Here is a 22,052-nt window from a genome sequence, read left to right as displayed (position 1 = left end):
ATAATTATTAGCAGCAATAGCTGTGAGTACTGCCGCGCGTAAGGCACGTGAACGGACTATCAGAATGGAGCAAAAAGGTTCGGTTTTCAGCATCGTTACATTATGGTGTGGGACTATTACCAATTCTAATTTGGCCAATTTGAATCCAGTTTATTTGAGATGTCAAATTTTGATTAGAATTGAATGGAAATTAATTTACTAATTAAATGTATTTATTTATAAAAATATTAATTTTCCTAAAATAATTCAAATATCACAAAAAAATCAGAGAAAACGCATGAAAGCTACTCACTTACAAAAAACCATGCAGCACCCCAAAAAAAATTGCAACATTTTAACCACGAACGCCTCATTCCTTCCAAATTTGCTTTAAAAAAACTGCATCGCAACGGTTTGCACGATGGGTTGGTGGCATGACGGTGGCGGTGGCGGTGCCACGCAAACAATTGTTGCAACAAAATTGCGTTCCCCACCTACTTCAACAAGGGACCCCGGGACAACCATAAAACACGCAACCACCGGAGGGGGCGGGATGCGGGATCCCTCCAGGAGCCACGTAAACAACCACGGAAGAGGTAACCGTGGGTTTGTTTTCGCGAAACCCTCAACCCTTTCTCCCCCAAAACAGTCTGTTCTTGCAACTGCCAAGCGCCACACTTTTCGACATTTTGCAATTTCCAAGCCATCAGTCAACAGTCAGTCAGTCAGCCTCCTCTCGCGTAGTTTTAGCTTTTAAAGTGGTGGTATAGTTTTAGTGTGCAACATGGGCTAGTCCACGGCCTAACAGAGGTTTAAATAATTATTTTTAAAAGATGGTTTTGTAAAAAAAACACTAGAAATAATTCTTTGAAAAAAAAAAATCATTAAAATTTCAGATCAATTTTTGTACAAAAAAATAAAACAAAGCTGAAGGAATATAAAATTATGAAACCCAGTGTAGTAATACCACCGCGTGGCCCTCTTCACGCGCTACATGATGTCGAGGGCGCGAGAGTTTTCGAGGGAAAACAGTTTTTAGTGTGAACAAAAATAAACAATGTTCAGCCCCTCTTGGCGGTGGCGGGCTACGGAACCATGGCGTTCTGTGGATACGACGCAATTCGATGGTACCCAACTGGTTAGCTAGTTGATGTGTTAGTTTTTGGCTAAATGTGGCAAAAATTAAGAACGTTGAAGGACTGCTGTTGCAGCTGTTGAGGTTGTTTGTACCAACAAAAGACAGTACTGAAAGTATAACCGATTATAAAAATCATTCCAAACACTCTAAAGAAAAAAAGTAGTATTTTTAGCAAGTTAATAAACTTATTATGATGTTAAGGAAGTGACAACGGCTCTTCAATTTAAATAAAAATTATGGAATGATAAGTTTTAATGGAAGAAATGTATCTCTTTAATTTATAAATAATTCATTTTAATCATTTCATTTGATTCATGTTGAAATATTGTTATGCATATTAAATTGTCATGATTATGTGACTAATGCTAAGAACCCAAATATTTTTACTTAAATATTGATTGGTTACTAGCACTTACACAGTCTGTGTTATCAGTGTCAATGTCATGGAAAAAACTAATAATTTTGCTTTTAAAAATCTTAGAAATATGACAAACATAAAAAAAATCATGGAAGAAAGCCCAACTCATTTAAAAATATATATATTTCAATCTAATCTAATCTAATCTAATCTAATCTAATCTAATCTAATCTAATCTAATCTAATCTAATCTAATCTAATCTAATCTAATCTAATCTAATCTAATCTAATCTAATCTAATCTAATCTAATCTAATCTAATCTAATCTAATCTAATCTAATCTAATCTAATCTAATCTAATCTAATCTAATCTAATCTAATCTAATCTAATCTAATCTAATCTAATCTAATCTAATCTAATCTAATCTAATCTAATCTAATCTAATCTAATCTAATCTAATCTAATCTAATCTAATCTAATCTAATCTAATCTAATCTAATCTAATCTAATCTAATCTAATCTAATCTAATCTAATCTAATCTAATCTAATCTAATCTAATCTAATCTAATCTAATCTAATCTAATCTAATCTAATCTAATCTAATCTAATCTAATCTAATCTAATCTAATCTAATCTAATCTAATCTAATCTAATCTAATCTAATCTAATCTAATCTAATCTAATCTAATCTAATCTAATCTAATCTAATCTAATCTAATCTAATCTAATCAAACCCTAGCGCAGCCAATCAAAATATATATTTCAGAACCACAAACGAAAATGTTTTTTTTATTTGGTTCTAAAAAGCCATTTAGTGTAATTGGTTTGGCCACGAAGGTATGAGAGCTGTCCATAAACAATTGAAAAAAAGAATATTCATAAAATGCTTTAGAGAAATTGCTTCTTCTTGGGCAATGTTGTAGGTTTGATAAGATTTTTATGAAAAAATAGCAAAATTTCCAAATTTGAAACAAACTTATTTCATTTTATGGTAATTTTTGGCTTTCAGTCTGTTTGGGAGAGCTATTTTTTATATGTTTCATTTGTACTTTCCAGAAACTTCGATAAGGTTAAAAATCTCTTCTAGTTTAACAAAAATAAGTGTGACCAAGAGTCCATTCCCAAACAATTTTTTATCGTAAATTTCGGAAAAATTACATAAAATTTGTCTAAGAGGGCCATTGTCATAAGTGGTTTGCATGTATATTTCACGAGTTATCAGAATTTGCCGAAAAAGTTTTTGTTATGATTTTGACCAGTTTTTAGAACTACTAAACTACTAAAACTCAATTGTGTTGCTTTGAAAGCATTGTTTGTGGGAGGAGCAATTCAGATACTTATCACCAAACAATTTCTTTAGAAAAAAAAACTTAAAAAAATACACGATTGAATTTTAGGAGTACAAACTATGAAAAACTGCTGAACAATCGACAAAATCATCACTTTTTTAAACTTGTTCGTAAAATTCTGATAACTAGTGAAACATATGGTGTTTGTACATATTCTTCACGAGTTATCACAATTGGGTCCTAAAATTAAGCATAAATTTGTCATATTATTGTTCACAACGATAAAGCATATTTTTCTGAGTACAGTGACACTTCATACGACCACTAAGAATTAAAAATGGATTTTGAATTCAATTTTTAAAAATTAAATTCGCTGCCCTTCTAGACAGAAAAGGTCCTACTACGAGCTGTTCCAAGGGGACCATAGTTGATCCATCGAAAAAATGTTGTCTTGCCATTTTTTTTTGTATTAAAATGAAAAAAAGTGATTAAAAAAGGTTTTTAATCATGTTTTTTACCGTTGTACCGTAAACTGGCGTGACTTTGATAGCCCGGGGTGACTTTGATAGGTTTTTCAAATGCCCGTCAAATTAGTATCTAAACATTTTTGAGAATTTTAAGTATGTAAGCATGAAGGGATAGCTTATTATCGAACATATATGCAAAAATGTGACTGTTACATTGGATGTAACAAAATAAGTGGCCAAATCAAATTTCTATCAATGTCACCCCGAGCTGTCAAAGTCACCCCAGTTTACGGTACATAAAAATTAACATAGAGCTTTAGGACCCTATTTTAGGAATAATTTTTTTAAAGCGATAATTTTGTTAAGTTTTTGTCAGTTTTTCAAAAAAATTACACTTTTTTGTGTAAATAAAATCAAAATATTGGTTTTTGTCTGTTCTACAACTTTGTAGAACATAGGTACACTTTACAAAGTAGCCCTGCAAAGTTAAAAAAGCACGAAACTTTTTAAATGATTTCCAGTTAGCTAGCAGCATTCGGGCTACATTCTCAGCCCAGTTACCGAACGAGTACTATATATTTTTATGTTTGTTTTACGAAAATCACGTTATTTCAATTTTTTTGAATTCAATAAAACCGGTGGTAGTATAATTTAACGTTGAGCAGATTATACCGAACTTTATTTCACAAAAAAATTAATAATGTGAAATAGAAGTCTTTGCCACAGGAAAGTAAAACAAAATCAATTCGGAAAATCAAATCTGAAAAATACTCCAATGTGGTTTAATAATTTGGAATCACAGATGGCAAACAACTACGACTACAGTAAAATGTGGTCGCAGAACTCTATTCATAAAAACATGAAAATAAGGCCCATTTTAAGTTCCTTTTGAAATTTGAAACCTTCGGATAATTTAGCCAGGACTAAAGAAAAATCACTTTTGCTGAATTCTATCGAAAATTTGCCTGATTTTGTCATTTCAGAGCCGTAATAATTTCCATTTATTTTTTAGGAAAGAAATCTTATTGCTCTGTTGATTCACAATGGAAAGTTATAGGCTTTGATTTGTCCTACAGCAATCTTCAAGCTTGCCTCGCAACATGAGCCAGCAGGTTCTAAGACTTCTTACGATAAAAAAAACTATTCTAATCCTCAAGAACAACTCCAGAAACTATTACTCTCTCTCAATCTCAATGCTCTCTCCCTCTAGAAAAAAAAACACTTTCCACCCCACGGTTTCAAAATTCGAGCAGTTCCAGCAGCTTTCCCAACCACCCTCCCGAGAGCACTACTCCTTTGTGTGTCGTTCTACACAACCAACGCAATCCTTCAGGTGGGCTCTCACATCGCCGACCGACTGCTCAAAAACCGGATCATGCGCTCCAGCCAGCAGCTGTCCGTCCAGCAGTTCTCCCTTCGCGTTCCATGGCCCAAGGGTTGGTTCCGCTTGCAACCTGTACGAGCACAACTTGTTTGCTACTTCTAGGGGGTGAATTTTCCGACTGCTTTTGTCGTTCCGTGGGTGTGTGTGTGTGTGCCGTGCGCTCAAGGGAGTGTCAACTGCTCGAATCCGTCCCCGTCCTGTTGGCTCTTACGGGGTGGTTGGAAAGGGATGGCATCGCTTCGTGCAGTGTTCATTCGTCCGTTTCGCGTCGCGAAGGGTTTCGTCCAGCGCTGCTCGGTTCTGTGTTGTTCTTTCCTCTGTGTGAGCGCGCTGTGTTCGCTTCCTGTTCCTCTACGTTTCTCGGTTCTCGAGGGTCTCGATTCTTCCGTTTCCGCCGTCACGGTTCCTTTTTTCGACACACATCAAACACCCGTCCTGCTGGAGCTGTTGCCGATTTTGTTCCGCGTCGGAAGTGGCTGAGGGATTGCGGATCTTCCGGAAGACACTGGCTGAAGATTTTTGGTGAAAAGTGTCCGCGATGGTTGCATGTTCTGCCGCGTGGCGGCGCTGCTGCAGCGTTGTGGTGGTGTGCGGCCGTGAGTGACTGCCGGATTCGAGCAGTGGCAACAACTTGTTACCAGGACCAGCTTGCAGCAGCAGGGTGGAAAGTGCTATAGTGGTCGATTCGAGTTGGCAAGCATGGCCGCCGGGCCCGGTTCAGTGTTCCGTCGAGTTCGGGAAGAAAATTGGTAAAATCGTGACGAAACGGGATCCGCGGGTGTCGTAGCAGGTTCCTGCGACCGGACAGCGGTGCCGTGCACCAGAAGCTACTCGAGAACCGACCGGAAGTGGACTGGAACGGCTGGAATGCGCCGATGAACCGTGCGTGACTCAGTGTTGTGTAATTTTCCACGAACCATTGGGTTTGCCGTCGCGAAGGAGCACTCTGCACCCGTTGGAGCGATACTCCTCGAGCTGTCTGTGATTCGGCTCCACCTTCCGCCGGGTCCAGCACCCCGGATGTCCGGACTGGCCCGCTCCCCCAGTTGGCTACTTGTTGCATCGAGCTGTAATAATTACATCCCCCCACACACATTAGTGCAAGTCCCAAAAGAGTGATGACACTCTCCGAAAGAGTTGAGCCGGAAGCAATTAACATAACCTAAAAAATACAACGAAAGCAATATCCTTCCTGTGAAGTTAAAAAAAAGTAACAAAAAAGAAAACAAAAAGCGATATAAATATCTAGCAATTGTTTGGAATCAAATTCCCCGCTCCGTTACGATCGAAGATGATAGCAATAAATATTTTATACTCCAAACTTTCGAAACAAAACAAATAAAATAAATCAATACGTCACGCGGGTCGCGCGCGAGTGCAACCTAATCGAAAGAGAGAGCGAGAAAGAGCAACAACGAGCAAAGAGAGAGCGCGAGCGAGAGAGAACGATCGAAACAAAAAAGCAATTTCACTACCCCCAGTGCATAACAACAAGTGTTTTACGATTGTTTTCCCTAAACACATAAATACACACATTGACTTACCACCCCCCCTCTCGGACACAATTTTGACAGTTCAAACGCACCCACACAAACACACGCAGGTGTGAGCGCAGAATACACAAACAGGTCGTCGTTACAGCGCGCAAAAATCAACAACAGCGCTCTCTGTCTCGCTCTGGTGCGCACATGTGTCGGGGACGACGACGGCACCAACACCAGTAGCCTACTTTCGGGCGTAAAGAAGGAATCAGCGCCACCTGGTGGAGGAAAAAAGCGGGAAGGAAGAGCGCGCGCGGGTGAACCATTAAAACATATTTCATAAATCCAACAAGTGTGTTGTTTTTCGGACGACCCGTCGCCGCCACCGCCGGGCCACCCCCCGTCCAGCTCGGAACAAGTTTTATTTTTATCGATTTATTAGCCACTGTGCGCGGGGTAGGTGGGATACCATCTCCAGGTGAATATCCCACGGGCATAAATAACGTTATTAGGCACCCCTCGCACCATGCCCCGTTGCTACATCGTGAAGAAGCAGACCGCGGTCCCGGCCTTTGGCCGCTTCCCAACCACTAATGGCCCCCACCAGGTCACGTTTATTGGCGCGGGTACCGGTGGAAGTACCGGTGCGGGTGCCACCACAACAGTTGGAACGCCAACGGAAGTGGGAAATGTGATTGTGAATCATAACGGCACCATGGCCACGCTGGGAGCGTCACCCGGGGTCATCTGCGGTCCCGTCGTCGGCCAGGGAGGGACCCCGGGAACCGCCGGAAATGTGATTATACTGAACAGCGTGAGCGTAATCAGTGGAGGTCCCGCCGGGGCAGGTGGGGTTACGCTGGGTTCGCCCGGGGGTGGCCAGATGAGTGGGGTGATACACCACATCGAGGACACCAGCAGCAGTAGCGCCGGGCCGACCAGCCCGACGGAGGCGTGCGTTGCGCCGATCTATTACACCAATATAGCGGAGAATCAGAACGGTAAGTTTGATATTTTGGCGGGCTTCGGGATGTCGTACATGTATATTAGGGTGCCCAATAGAAAAAACGGATAATTTGACCTCTGAAAATGTGTAATTTTACCTCTTTTCTGATGTAATACTACTTTTTTCAGTCTAAATTGAGGTAAACTTACATCATACAAGCGTAAATTTCATGCTTCCAAAATACACCTTCCAAATTTACACAACTTTTTAACAGTAAAAGATTGTGTAAATTTTAGAGGTAACACGGAAGACTGAATATAACCTCTTTTATAATATAATTTTACCTCGATTTGAACTGAAAAGTTATATTACACCAGAAAAGAGGTAAAATTACACATTTGCAAAGGTAAAATTATACATTTTTTCTGACATAAAAGTTTTACCGTGTACCCTACCCAGATGTTATATTACCACGGAGGTTCGTGATATTACCATGATTTTATTTTTTGTGTACATCTTTAATGTCAGAAAAAATGTGCAATTTTAGCTTTGAAAATGTGTAATTTTACCAATTTCCTGGTGAAATGTCTATTTTTCAGTCTAAATTGAGGTAAAATTATATCTTAAAAGAGGTAATATTCATCCTTCCAACATAACATTTTATCCAAACATTACTGATTGTGCCCAAAATTCGAAGCTTTGCCTAAATATACACCCAAAATTCAGAGTCGAGATAATCGTTCTCTCAAAATTTATTGAGGGCTCAGTGCCAAAATCGATAGAATAATGGTACCAACTCACACCATCATAACAAATGAGTTCATTCGTTAGTTGAATCAATAAATCTCCAACAAGTGTCATACATCGACTTCTGACTTCTCCTTAGTCACCAAGCTGTGGTGGCCGAGGCAGCTAAGTCATTGGATTGGTTTATCAAAGGTCTCTGGTTCGATTCCCGTTGTCGACACTTTTGGTTTTTTTGTTTGACGGATGAACTTTTTTTGCAAATGAACCTCGAGAGAATAGTTCTATCGCCCATTTCGAGCTGTGTTCTCTGCGTCCGTGAATGGTACCACTATTCTCTCGACTCGAGACCATCATTCTCTCGGACTAGCGCTGCCAGTTTTGGGTGTATTTCCAGAGATATAGCCATTTTATTGATGTACGTCTTATTACTACTCCCTACAAGGTGTCGATACATAGCTTTTTTGGTGAATCATATACTAGCATTGAAAACTGTAAAACTGTTCTACTTCACTTCTAGGTAAATCGAGTTTTTGCCCTTCTGCCTGACATTTTTTTATGTTTAAATCAATCGTAAAATTTGATATGGAAAAACATGAGTGATTTAGGGCTTATTCAAATGTTAGGATTTCCGAGACGAAAACATATATTTGTAACATCTCCTGAAACTCAAAAAAAAAATAATGTTAAGATTGAACGGAAAATTTTGAAAACGGACCATCCATAAACCACGTAGACTCTTTGGGGGGGGAGGATGTGAGCGTTTGTCTACGCACCATACACAAAATCTTTGTTTTGTATGAAAAGTGTCCACGAGTGGGGGGAGGGGGTGTCTGAGATTTCAAAAAAGTGTCCACGTGGTTTATGGATGGTCCTAAATATTTTTTTATTCGGAAGACCGTAAACTTCATGATAGTTTCAATTTTGACATTAAAAATTGGACGCATATTTGCTGAATTAACAACAACTTTACTTAATTTTCCTGTTTGCATTTCTTTCGAAGGCTGTATTTCAGCAACCATTTTTCAAATCTTCAATGTAACTTTAGCACATTTGTATGAATTTTCTGAAAAATAAAACACTAAAAAGTTTTTTGGATTTTCAATAAATTGGCAATTTTGATTCGAAATTATATATTTTATGTTAAAAGTCAAATAAAAAAACATGTAATTTATTTAAGAGTTTAAGATATTATTAAGTTTTGCTGAAATCATTTCTCAAGGTAAAGATTTTCGAATACTTTCGAAAAAAATTGTACAAAAAGCTGCTAAAATGTAATGGAGATTTAAACTATCAAAAAAAAAAATTGCAGACTTTTAATCTTCATTCTTAATCATTCTTAAACTTTATAAAATAGTTTATAACTATAAAATTAATTGAAGTTCTTGCATTTTTTTGTAAATTTAAAATGAAATGGCTGTAATGGTTAATAACTGCAACTTCAACTTTGCATTCTCAATACGGGTCATTCCAGGTCAACTGAGTACACTTTTGGACTCGACCTTCACCGATTTGGACCAAACTTGGAGGAAACGTTCATCTATCGATAGTTAACAGAAATCCCAAGTTTGGTGCTGATTGGACCATCCCTCTATTTTTGGCACCACCCTCTTTTTTGACTATGTTCTAAAAAAACTTTTTTATCTTTCAATCATAACTTTGCAACTACTTGAGCAAAAGACTTTCTACAGGCTGCATTTTATAGAAAATTGTCCAAGGAATTCGATAAATATAAAATTATAACCCCTTAATGCCTACTAATATTATATTTTAACCCTCTACAACCTAACCCCGCCTCTAGACGGGCTTCAATCTAAAAAATCGCAAAAAATCCATTTTCCAACCGATTTTTGATCTTTAAAAAGCATTGGAAAGAAGAACACTTAAAATTTTAGAAAATTTCAGGGTTGGGAGTTTAACTTGTTTTATGTGACTTAGCCAGTGTTTTTAAAAATGTCATTTTTTTTACTTTCAGTAAAAATAAGTATGCAGTAATTTTTGTAGTGTCCCAGACTATGCCTCTACGCATTTTTTCGCAATTTAAATGATGATGGTGCCATTTTATAGCAGAAAATGTGAAAAACATGCAAAAATTTAAAAAATGACTGTAAAAACGTGAAAAAATTAGATAGGCAAAATGTAATTATATTAGATGGTAGAATAGGCCAAATACTACCAAAAACAAACATAAACTAAACAAGATAAATGCAAATTAAAATACTAAAAATAATACAAGAAAAACATAAAACAAGAGAAGTAAAGTTTTTCGTAGAACAAAAGTTGCTCAAAATGACCTCCTGAACACGGGAAAAATAAATATTTTCGAAAAAAAAATTTGGGCAGTAGAGGGTTAACGTTTTAAGTATAAAAATTTAGTTTTGACCAATTCCTTATATTTTAATTTGTTTTATTTTATCACCATCGTGTTCCCCGGACAATTTTACATAATAATCAATGTAGACCTCAAACTAAAATAAACTATTGGCGAGATACAGTGATTTGACTGAAAAAAAAAGATTTTGCGCTGCACTCTGTCCTTTGAATTCAAATCTGAAATAAGTTTCTCACATATAAAAACAGAACCATGTGGGATTCATCCCTTTTTGCGGAAAAGTCCACCATGTACTTCCGATTGCTGCGTAAAACCAACTTTTTGCCTTCCTCAATTTACTGAGGAAAGGCTATAAAATCACTCGAAAAATGAACTTCTTAATAAGACCTCCTAGACCCACCTTCATGTATACCTATCGACTCAGAATCAAATTCTAAGCAAATGTCTGTGTGTGTGGTGGGATGTTGATCAAAAAATTGTCACTCGATTATCTAGACAGTGAAGATCTGACAAATCTATCAAAAGTTATAAGCACTTAAGTGTTAGTTATACGCTTTTTGGATGCCGGATCTCAGCTATGTTGATGAAAACGTTGTCCGGATCTCTTGCGATTTATCGTTGGATAGGTATTCAAAAGAGCTTTATAATGCGTCCAAAACAAGTGTTATTTTCGTACTTTTTCGAGGCCGGATCTCAGATATTTTTAAGAAAATGCTTTCATGCGACCTATCGTTGAATAGCTATTCAAAAGACCTTTCTAACGCGTCCAAAACATTGAAGAACTGACAACCCTATCAAAAGTTATAAGCACATAAGTATTATTTATGCAATTTTTCGAGGCCGGATCTCAGATATTTTGATGAAAATGTTGTCCGGATCTCTCATGCGACCTATCGTCGGATAGGTATTCAAAAGACCTTTCTAACGCGTCCAAAACATTGAAGATCTGACAACCCTATCAAAAGTTATAAGTTTTTAAGTGTTATTTACGCACTTTTTGCATTTTGGATAGCACTCTTTAAATGTGAGGAAGGCGCCAACCACCTAAGGGTGGATTAAGTAACGTTTTTTCAGTAAAATCGCTGTATTTTGCCAATAGTTCATTTTAGTTTGAGGTCTTCATTGATTATTATGAAAAATTGTCCGGGGAACACGATGGTGATAAAATAAAACCAGTGTTGGTATTATCCGGCTCTCGCGAGAAAATTTTCTCTCTCTCGAGTTCTCGCCGCGAGTCTCGAGCTGCCGAGAGAAACTCACCGTTTGCCCGTGCTCTCCTCCGCTCGCGAACGGGCTTTCTCGCGAGCCAGAATTGCCCGTTCGCGAGAAGTTGAACGTGTTAGAAACGAACAAAAAACAACACACTGATTGAAGTTACACCTCTATACCATCGCCTGGTTCTTATTCATAAGCCTGATAAACAAATTGCTAGCTTGGGGCGAACGGCTAGCACGAGGCGCTCGCGAGCGCTCGCGGCGAGAGCGAGAACGCGAACGAAAATGCGAGCGCGAGCGAGAAGAGAAAAGTACTACAAGTTCTCTCCCTCGTTCGCGAGCGAGAAATGCTTTCCTTCTTCTCGCTCGAATTCCAACAATGAATAAAACAAATAAAAATATACGGAATTTATCAAAACTTAATTTTAATAATTAAAACATTAACATATAATATTAAAGGGCATTAAAGGGTTAAAATTTTATTTTTATCGAATTTCTTGGACAATTTTCTATAAAATGCAGCCTGTAGAAAGTCTTTTGCTCGAATAGTTGCAAAGTTATGATTAAAAGATCAAAACGTTTTTTTAGAAAATCGTCAAAAAAGAGGGTGGTGCCAAAAATAGAGGGATCGTCCAATCAGCACCAAACTTGGGATTTCTGTTAACTATCGATAGATGAACGTTTCCTCCAAGTTTAGTCCAAATCGGTGAAGGTCGAGTCCAAAAGTGTACTCAGTTGACCCATATAACACATTTATAATGTTTTTTTCTTATCAATTTAATTTTAGTTGAGGCAATCATTAAATTGATTTAATTTTATATTTTTAAATTTAAACTAAACAAAAGAATCTTAAAATCTTCATTTCTTCATGCTTTTTGAATATGACATCAAATTTGTAATAGCTTTTTAGCAATACAGCCAGAAAATTTTCGAGCCCAATCGGAGAACTTTTCTTTCGGTTTAGGTTCTTTTCAAATGGAATTGCTGAATATTAACATTTCTTAAAATCAAATTTTCTACATCAAACCTCAGCAGAATGCATTTTCCAAGTCGTTAAAAACAACGCACCAACACCCGCGAGTGCACCCAAAGTTGCGTGTTTGGGCTCGTTTTTCTTCGTCGCGTAACACGATTAATAAAACCGTCATGTTCACGGGGGCAGGGAGCCGGGAAGCGGTTAATTGAATGTGACACGAGCACTAATTAACGACCGAAACGAACGGAACCTGCCACAACAAACACGCATGCACTCACAGGGCAGGTGCAATTAAGGCAGAAGGTTGGAACCAATTTGTCACACGTGGTGAGACATATTGCACGCGGAAATGGTCGGGTATATCCGGATTTGTGAGTGAGGGGCTCTGATTGATTAGAAGTGTGGTACAGCTTGAAGATTTATCTGAACAATATTTCGAACGAAGCAATCCCATTTGTTTCCCAAAATATGTCGTAACGGTGAGGCTAAAGTTTGGTCATGACCTGAACCGTGTGGGTCGTTGTCTCACTTTCAGCAGGTGTCATAAAACGAACGTTAAGCCGCGCGATAAGCCACCCAGAATGCCAGGAACCTCCCCTTTCCAGAACAGAACAGGTAGCGAAACTGTAATTAAGTAAAAATAAATTTGACCAGACCGGGCTGGGCAACAAATGAGCAACACTCCGTTGCGTTGGACACAGTTGAAAAGAGTTGTTAGGGTTGTGTGCAATGTTGCATTGAAGATTCATTTGCATGCAAGTTTCTCTAATAGCTTGATAACAGCCCTGTATTCGCATTTATCTGCTTTAATTTAGCTTTTAATCTGCTTTAAGCCAACTGTTGCTTTATTTTTGTGGAAAATACTTACTGTGTTCCAAACGAGGTAAAAGCCATGAAAGAGCACACTGCGTGCACCATATCCGTCCCAGAGAGCCTCAGAAACGCCCACGGAAGACCGTGGGTTGGTTTTATGGCTCTGTCCTTGAGCGCACCCAAATGCTCTTGCTCCTCTTGTTGCTGGCTTAAAGCAAACATTTCCGTCGTTGGGGGCCGGTGGAAACTTCCGCCTTTAAGCTCCAAGAAACACGCAGACTAATTTGATACCGCGTGGTTACGGAAGCGATAACCACGTGGCCACTTGCTGCAAGTTATGCTGATTGAATTAAACCATTCGGGCTGTAACCGGTGGACTTAATAAAGCGTCGCTGCTTTTTTCAAGTCTGACAAATATGTGATCGTCGAATATTTCTGACGACAGTTTTCAAAGTTCTCGCAAAAGTTTTAACCTCAAATCTCTTGTTCTACAAGATATCACAAGACAAAACCGCAAAACAACTCCAATTCAAGTGATAATCACTGTCGATTTGTGCCCCCCAAACAATGGACAATTAATCACGTGCGTCCAAACCCATACCCAGAAAGAAGCTCCGCCAGGTTCAACAGCTTCAGCAAGTCTTGCGGAAAACTTGAGCAAAACTCCGCCAGGAAAATCCACTGTGTGCCCTAATAGCGGCCCAGGGCCTGAACCCACTTTCCTTGATCAACTTTTAATTACTTTATTAACGAAACCCCTGGCGGCGACGCGGTACTGTACGGAATCAAATCGGAAGCCTCGGCGTTAAAGCCACTGGCTCCCGGGGAAGATTTCACCTCTGCGTGGAGTTCCAGCAGATCGATGGCACGGTAGGATGGTGGGATTTTGGATTTTGTTTTGCTGGTTGCTTGGGTACTTAAAAAAAGTAAACTGAACTTTTCAATAATCTATTGAAATTCCAAAGAAATGTGAAAGTGAATTGAATTGAATTGAACAAATATTTTTTAAATTAAAATAATTTAATTATTGAATTTTAAAAATTCAAATAACACGTGAAAATTATAATAATTAAACCTCCAAATATTATGTTTAAATCGTAAACAAACCTTGACCAATCACTTGTAGCTAAATGTATCTACTTAATTTTGTAACAACGTTTATTTATTTTTGAAATGCAAAAAAAAATAAAAAAAGATAATGAAAAATTACATTGAATTCAATTAAAAAACAAAAATAAAATTGCAATACGAAACAAACAAAAAATGCGAAAAAAATGGACTGGAAAGATTTAAAATGGCGTGTGATGTTTACAACTTTTTTTCCATCATCAGTATAAAACACAAAAAAATCAGGCCTGGTTTTTCTATTATCGAATGTAACATAATATCTCATAATATTTGGTGTCAGATTTTAATATAAGCATTATAACATATGCTGAAGTAATATATTTTTATAATTAACCCCCTTAAATCTAACCCCACCACTAGGCGGGCTTTGATCTAAAAAATCGAAAAAATCTATTTTCAACAATATTTTGATTTTTAAAAACGCATTGGAAAGAAGAACATTTAAATTTTAGAAATTTTAGGGTTGAAAGTTCAACTTGTTTTATGTGACATTGCCAATGTTTAAAAAAATGTCGTTTTTTAGGGGTCTACTTTGGTTGTGTTTTTTATTAACATTTCCGGTTTTGCACTGCCAAATACCTATTTTTCCTGTATTTTGAAAATGCAGTGTTTCTCGAAAAAATACTCAAAATTGTTCACAAAACTACAAGTTAAAAAAACCAAGAATTTTTTTTTTTTTAATATGAGTATCAAATAATTTTTTTATACATTTCGAATGTAATAACATAACAACGTATTTTCGAAAAAAAAAAATCTCAAAGTTTCAGTTTTTTTCAAAATGGGTATCAAATGATTGGGATTTTTGCATACATTTCGAATATAGTATCATTTTTTTAAATACTCTGATTATTCACAAAACTTCGTATTTTCAAAAAATGCTTAAAATTTCAGTTTCTCACAATATCAAATGCTCGATATATTTTAATAATTCCGAAAGCTATAACATTTATTTTTAATACTCAAAATTTCCACAACACTACGCATTTTCTAAAAAAAATACTCAAAATATCAAAGTTTCAAAATTTATTAAATTCGAAATGTTTGAAAAAATTCCGATTATTTGTTACTTTACTGAAATTTTCAAGTTTTTTTCGAAAACACGTAGTTTTGTGAAAATTTTGAGTATTTTCAACAAAATGTTGTTATTACATTCGAAATGCATGAAAAAACCTAATCATTTGATACCAATATTGCAAAAACTGAAATTTTGTGTATTTTTTCAAAAATATGTGTTTCCGTGAAAATTTTCAGTAATTTCAAAAAAATGTATGAAATTCGAAATGTATGACAAAAACACGATCATTTGCATCTTCAAAATACAGGAAAAAAATTTTAACTGATGATGGTGCCATTCTATAGCAGAAAATGTGAAAAACAAGCAAAAAATTTTTAAAATCACTGTAATAACGTGAAAAAACAGACAGGCAAATTAGGTGGTAGAGTTGGCAAAATACTATAAAAAAAAAACTAATATAAACTTAACAATGCAATAAATGAAAATCAAAATACTAAAAATAATACAAATGTTCAAACAAGAAAAATAATGTTTTTCGTTGAACAAAAGTTGCTCAAAATGACCACTTTAACAAGGGTTTTCTTTTGCTGAAGAAAATTATTTCAGAATTTCGTCAAACATACTTTTATATTTTATTTAAAAAAAAAACCATTCAATTGATTGATTGAAATTTTTCCTTGATATTCAGTGTTGATTGTCAGTGTTATAATTAATTGAATAACTTGGCTAAACCTCTCAAAATAGTACCTATTAGATCATTTAAATAGGGTAGAGGACCCAGTTTTCGCCCTGCTCCAGTTTTCGCCCACCTACTGGATTTAATCTGTATTTAGCAAATTTATACCATTTTTTGGTTGAATTTACTATGCAGGTTTACATATTCATTCATTTCTAGTACTAATTGAAACTTTTCTTATGAATTTCTATTGTTTATTAAGTTTTTATAAGCTTTTCAAAAAAAGCCTTACTGCAGCCGCCATATTTTTGTCAATTTAGACTACAGCGGGTAATAATGTTAATGAGGAAAACAACTCATTTTGTCCGAAAATTATGTAAATGAATAATTCATTAGTTCACTGTATGTGTGAATTTCATGAAAATCTAGTGATTTACCTGTTTTAAACGTTTTCCAAAGGTTATTTCAATAAAATAAAGAGGGCGATTTCTGGGGTCATGAAAAAACATGCGATCCAATTTTCGTCCAGGGCGAAATCTTTTATTGTGTTTTCAGATTTTATCTAGAACCAGTTTTCGTTTACCATAAAAACTTATCTAATCGCAGCGAAATGTGCTTAAAAATATATTTGGAACATTCTAGATTATTTTTATAGGTTAAATAATCATTTTAATTAGTTTCATTCATTAGGGGGTTTTGGTATAAACATCAGTTCAAAAATTGACCTAAGCTAAGATATGGGACACCTAGTTCAAATGTAGTAAAAGTTTACTGGTACAGAGGAAAACAAATTAAGCAGAGGATGGGAAAGTAGTTACACATGTGCTTTAATATTTTTATTAAGAGGTACTCGAAGTTTTATATTGAGTCAATTCGGGAGCGAATGCCCCATAGGGTTAAAGCTCCCTAACAAAATCAACAACAACATGGAGCTAATTGTAACTGTGTGCTCTTATCTAGGGTGAATAGGGACACATGAGTTCTATCACAAATTTTGATTTAGTCATATTTTTTTTAGTGAGAGTGAGAACATGTTTTGGTTTTAGTTAGAATATACAAAGAACCTAAAAAATATTAGGACATCTGTATAGAAAGCTCCTAGGGTTTTTTGAACTTCAATTTATTTTACGACAAAATATGTGCAAATCAATGAAATTGAGCTTCGGGAACATGTTGTGTATCAATAGGAGACCATATTTGCTTAGCTTTGTGTCATAACTTCATATGGTATCTTGATTTTTGTCGTGGGCGAAAACTGGTTCCAAGGATGGGCGAAAATTGGATTTAGGGGGGCGAAAATAGGCTCTTCAGAGCACTTTATTAAATCGCAAAATTTCATCAAAAATGAACATGTAAATGATGAAAACTTTGTGGAAACTTAAAATCAAATAGTTTATCAACGTTCTACAACATATAGAACCAAATACCATAAATTGTCATTAAATACTCATCAAATTTCCTAGATTGCCACTATAAAGTGGGCGATTTCTGGGTCCTCTACCCTATACTGCTTTGATCATTTATTACCAGGCTTAGTGATTTTTCACGTTAAAATGTATAAATTTTATGGGGCCCATAATTCCAAAACGTTCAATTTTACGGAACGCGAAAATTTTTCAAAAAAATCGAAAAAAATATTGTGTTGAAGTTACTAAGAGTGCTTTATCCGACATTATTCTTCAATCAGCAATGAATTTTCTCCACAATTATTTAACATGACACTTATAGGTAACAGATCATCTTATTTGCTTATTTCTTTGTTCTTGTTGGTTATCTAAAATTGTTCTTAACATGACATTGACATCTAACGAACAGAACAAAAGCAAACATTTAGAATGATTTTTTTAAAGCTGTTTTATAGATGACATTTCAAAGCTGGTTTTTTTTGTTAACCCTCTACTGCTCAATTATCTTTTTAATTTTTTTTTATTTTTTCGTGTTCAGGATTGGATTTTGAGCAACTTTTGTTCTAAGAAAAACTTGACATCTCTTGTTTTATGTTTTTCATGTTTCATTTTTAGTATTTAAATTTGCATTTATCTTGTTTAGTTTATGTTTGTTTTCGGTAGTATTTGGCCTATTCAACCACCTCCTATCATTACGTTTTGCCTATTTAAATTTTTTATGTTTTTAAGTCACTTTTTTCAATTTTTTGCTTGTTTTTCACATTTTCTGGTACAGAATGGCACCATTATCATATAAATTGCAGCAATTGCGTTTTTTTTACTTAAAATATAGTAAATGTTAGTTAAAAACACAGTCAAAGTTATCCCCTAAAAAATGACATTTTTAAAAATATTGACAAAGACATAAAAAAAAAATTCCAACCCATAAATTTTAATAAAATTTGCTATTTAAAGTTTCCACAAAATTCTGTTATAATTAAATTTCATCATAAATATTATTTAATCCACTCTCAAGTTTAATCGTAATACAATGAAATCGAACAAACTCTCTTCCACTCACAGTACCAGAACCAGGCCTAACTTTCCCGAATGCTTCACCAAATTCACCAGAACTCTACGCAGTGATGCGTACCTTTTCACTTCCACCCGCAAAAGTGCTTCTGCGGAACCCTCATTTCGGTTCTCGTCCCGTTGATCAAATCATCATCTTCGCGGGCGCGCTTTGTATCTCTATCTCTCTCTCTGCTCGACCTTGTCCCCTCCGGCCGGTCAACCTTCATCAACTTTATCAACACCCCTAATTGCGGCTATTCAGGTGTAATTAACAAAGATTCCGCTTTTCCCGGTGCCCCCGTGGTCGATGAATTGGCTCTCGTTTTCGTTTTGTGGAAGTTTTTTTGTGTTGCGTGTCCCCGGAGGGCAAAACTTACTGCTTTGGTTGGAGTTTTCCGTCAAGGACGCGGATTTTGACGATGGAGATGTTACTGGAAACGTTTTTTTTTTAATTGTATTATTGACACTAGTTGATTTTAAACTTTTTACCTTCTTTTTCCAAACTGGGCGAATTTCGTTACTGCGAAATATTTTTTAACTCTTGATTTCTTCTTTAAAAATGACACAATGGCACATAATTCCCAGGAAAGACAACAGATTAAAAGGAAGCTTCCCAAAAAAACCCAACCACATCACGTCGCCACCGGCCATTTTCCGTTGGTCCACCTGGGCCAACCCATGGCTAGATCAACCCCTCCGGTCAAATCGTTTCCGGCGCCCGATAATGAAGATTTTCGGGGAAATTTAAGCGCGCTTGACCCAACCTCGCCTGTGGTCCTTTTTGGAGCTACGAAAAAAAAGTTTGCTCGCTCACCTGGTGCCCCTCGACGACGACACGGTGATGGTCGATGAGCTGCTCCAGAGGGGATAAAAATAAGGAGATTATGAGGATTTCATCTTTTTTTGCTCCACCGTGAACCATCTACACCACCCACCTGACCTTAACAACCTGTGAAGGCACTGTGGGATGTTAGTTGCAATGATACCTGGTTCAAACTTGCATGCAAGATTGTGTCATTCTGTGCTTTCAATCCAATACCCGTTGGCCGGCAGGGAAATTATGAGAAAGTTTAGTTTGTATTAGACTTGCAGTATGCTGATATAGCTTACCTCATTTCCAAGTATTAGGTTATGACAGCCTTCGCGGTGCTTCCAACGACCCATTTCATAACAGCTAAGAACCTGGTGCCTGAATTCTAAGGTCGTTGGGCATTGTCTGGCCCCGCCTAAACCAGAAGGACCCGCAATCTTTTTTAATCATAGTTCACTGTACAGATCAATAAGCTCCAAAAGAGTAAACTTTGCTGAACCTTCTGCTTGATTGACAGAAGCTACAACCATTAGACCACGGAGGTGATTTGTTCAAACTTGCATGCAAGATTGTATAAAAATTTTGTCCAATTTCCCCTCTCAAATTCACCCACTGTTTGAAAGACACTTCTTCCAAAAGGTAAATCCACTCCCCGTGGCTCCAGTTGCGGAGAAAAGTTAATCGCTTAACAATTACCTTCAAAGCGGACGGATCTGACCTCGGCGGGGCCGGGCCGGCGCACCGGACGCCGGATCTATGGCTTCCGTGGGGACCACCGAAAAGAGTGGTCAGTGCGGTGGATTTTGTTTTTCGGGTGAGGGGTTCCTTCCCAGAAGGAAAAAAATGTGAAAATAGTAGTTTATGCAACAAGTTGCAAAAAGAGGATTTTTTCAGCACGAGTCGTACATTTATCCAACGAGGTTTACCGAGTTGGATAAATACGACGAGTGCTGAAAAAATCAAGTTTTGCAACGAGTTGCTTACAACATTTTTTGCAATTCCGAAAAAACGCTTATTTAATGGAATTTTATGTCAAACATTCATGTGTTTAGTAAATTCATCGTTCAAAACAAAACAATATTGAAAAATGTTACTTTTCGATACCAGTGCTGAAAAGTTCAACTTTTCAGCACCCATTTCAGTGCTGAAAAGTAGAACTTTTCAGCACTGTTATTGAAAGGTATTAATTTTCCATTCTGTTATTTTTGGTAGGGAAAAGTAGGCCGTTTTGTTTCTCGAGAAGGGCAGAAAAAGTTGACATTTTCACAGTGGAATTGCAAAAAGGTTTTTTTCCAGATTTTTTTATTGTTTTGCTTCTTCTGCTCTACAACAAGTGATTATTATTCATTTATGTGTTGCGAAACGCAAATTACCAGGGGCGTTCTTTTTCTAATTGTTGAGTCGAAGTTAATGGGACAGAGTTTTGTTGGGATTTTTGCTTTTTGAGAGATGATGTATTTGGAGTGATTGTATGAAAAATGCTACTTTACGCCAAATAAGGTTATTTCAAAAATATGTAAAAATTGATGTTGAAATTGTTTAAATCAATTTAAAAACTCATCTCTTAGGATTATCCAAATCCGGATATGAATCAGATCTCTGAAATCGATCGAGTCAAACAATTGAATTAGTTTTCAGAAGGTATGCTTTGAGATAAGAAATCAGATGATCTTCTAGATTTTGTTTACTAGATTTAACATTAATCTAGAATTTTTAAATCTGTAGTTAAATTTGAAAAGTCACTTAAACTTTCATCGCAACACTTCAGTTCAATTACATCCGTGAAGCACAAACACTCCACAACCATTCCGTTCCATTACTCAATAAATTTCGCCACCCACAGCCCCCAAGTGACCAAAAGTCGCGTACTTTGCCCCACCCACGCAGCCCAACCCAACCCAACCGAAAAAGGAAAACGAAGAAGTAAAAAACTTGTTTTTGAATTTCTAATTGGAAAATTATACTCCTAATATATTATTCATGTCGTGGAGTGAAAGCCAACAAGTTCCTACTTTGCTTGTTCATCCCCTCCACACTCTCGTTCGCCCTTCGTTTACCAAAATGATCCCCTCATTTGGCAGCAACTTCCACCCACGCAACAACAAAAAAAAACGCGACAATAAGAAAAAGAAGAAACTCGCGGCAGCATGTTGCTGCGTAACCGCGCGTACCGCCCCCACTGCGGTGACAAAAAAAAAGAGAGTGGGTATTTTGGGTGGGGACAAGTGGGTTAAGATTTTCGAGATTATTTTTTTAATTGGACAGTGGATTGAATTTTATAGATAGAAAAAGAAGGTTTCTAGAATGTTAATATAATCACGCTTTAAAACACCCGATTGAAATAAAAAAAAATGTCGACTGCAAGAATCTAACTAAGATCATCTAGCATTCTGTCACCATGACCTAACAGCATCGGCCACCAAAGCTCAGTGAATGCAAAAAGTGTTTTGAAATGCATTTTACACTAGTTCAGTTTTTTTGCAATCATAAATTGAAAAAAATGAAGAAAATTTTCTATAATTCAAAAGATTTTTAAATCAACTCAAACATACTAAAAGTGATTCTAAACGCAGGGAAACGCATTTTAAATTAATTGCCGCTTAAATTTCGTAATTATCCATCGTAATTATCCATATAGAAAATACCGTATTTTTTCGAAAAGACTAAGATTTTCAAAATAATAAAATGGGTTTGGTACCCAAAGCCAAATGTTGAATGCTTTTTCACATTAGTATAATGTGTTTAGTTTTTTTTTTCGGAAAAAAGCAATATTTTCACAAAGTACCGTTTTTTTTTTCAAAGGTACTCAAATTTTCATAACTTGCATTATTGTTATTGTA

At 36.5% G+C, this 22,052-nt stretch overlaps 1 protein-coding gene across 1 annotated transcript in view; it reads left to right on the top strand.

The window, feature by feature from the left end:
* Positions 1 to 4,943: 4,943 nt before the first annotated feature.
* Positions 4,944 to 22,052, top strand: part of LOC6036233 (protein sister of odd and bowel) — a 74,123-nt gene continuing 57,014 nt past the window's right edge. The window contains exon 1 of the mRNA XM_038265367.1: positions 4,944 to 7,099. Within this exon, the coding sequence (XP_038121295.1) occupies positions 6,625 to 7,099 (475 nt within the window). The 5' untranslated portion in view covers positions 4,944 to 6,624. The remainder of the gene's footprint in view (positions 7,100 to 22,052) is intronic.

This window comes from Culex quinquefasciatus, chromosome 3, assembly GCF_015732765.1.
Source record: "Culex quinquefasciatus strain JHB chromosome 3, VPISU_Cqui_1.0_pri_paternal, whole genome shotgun sequence".
Taxonomy (NCBI): domain Eukaryota; kingdom Metazoa; phylum Arthropoda; class Insecta; order Diptera; family Culicidae; genus Culex; species Culex quinquefasciatus.
This window is presented reverse-complemented; position numbering and strand designations above follow the sequence as displayed.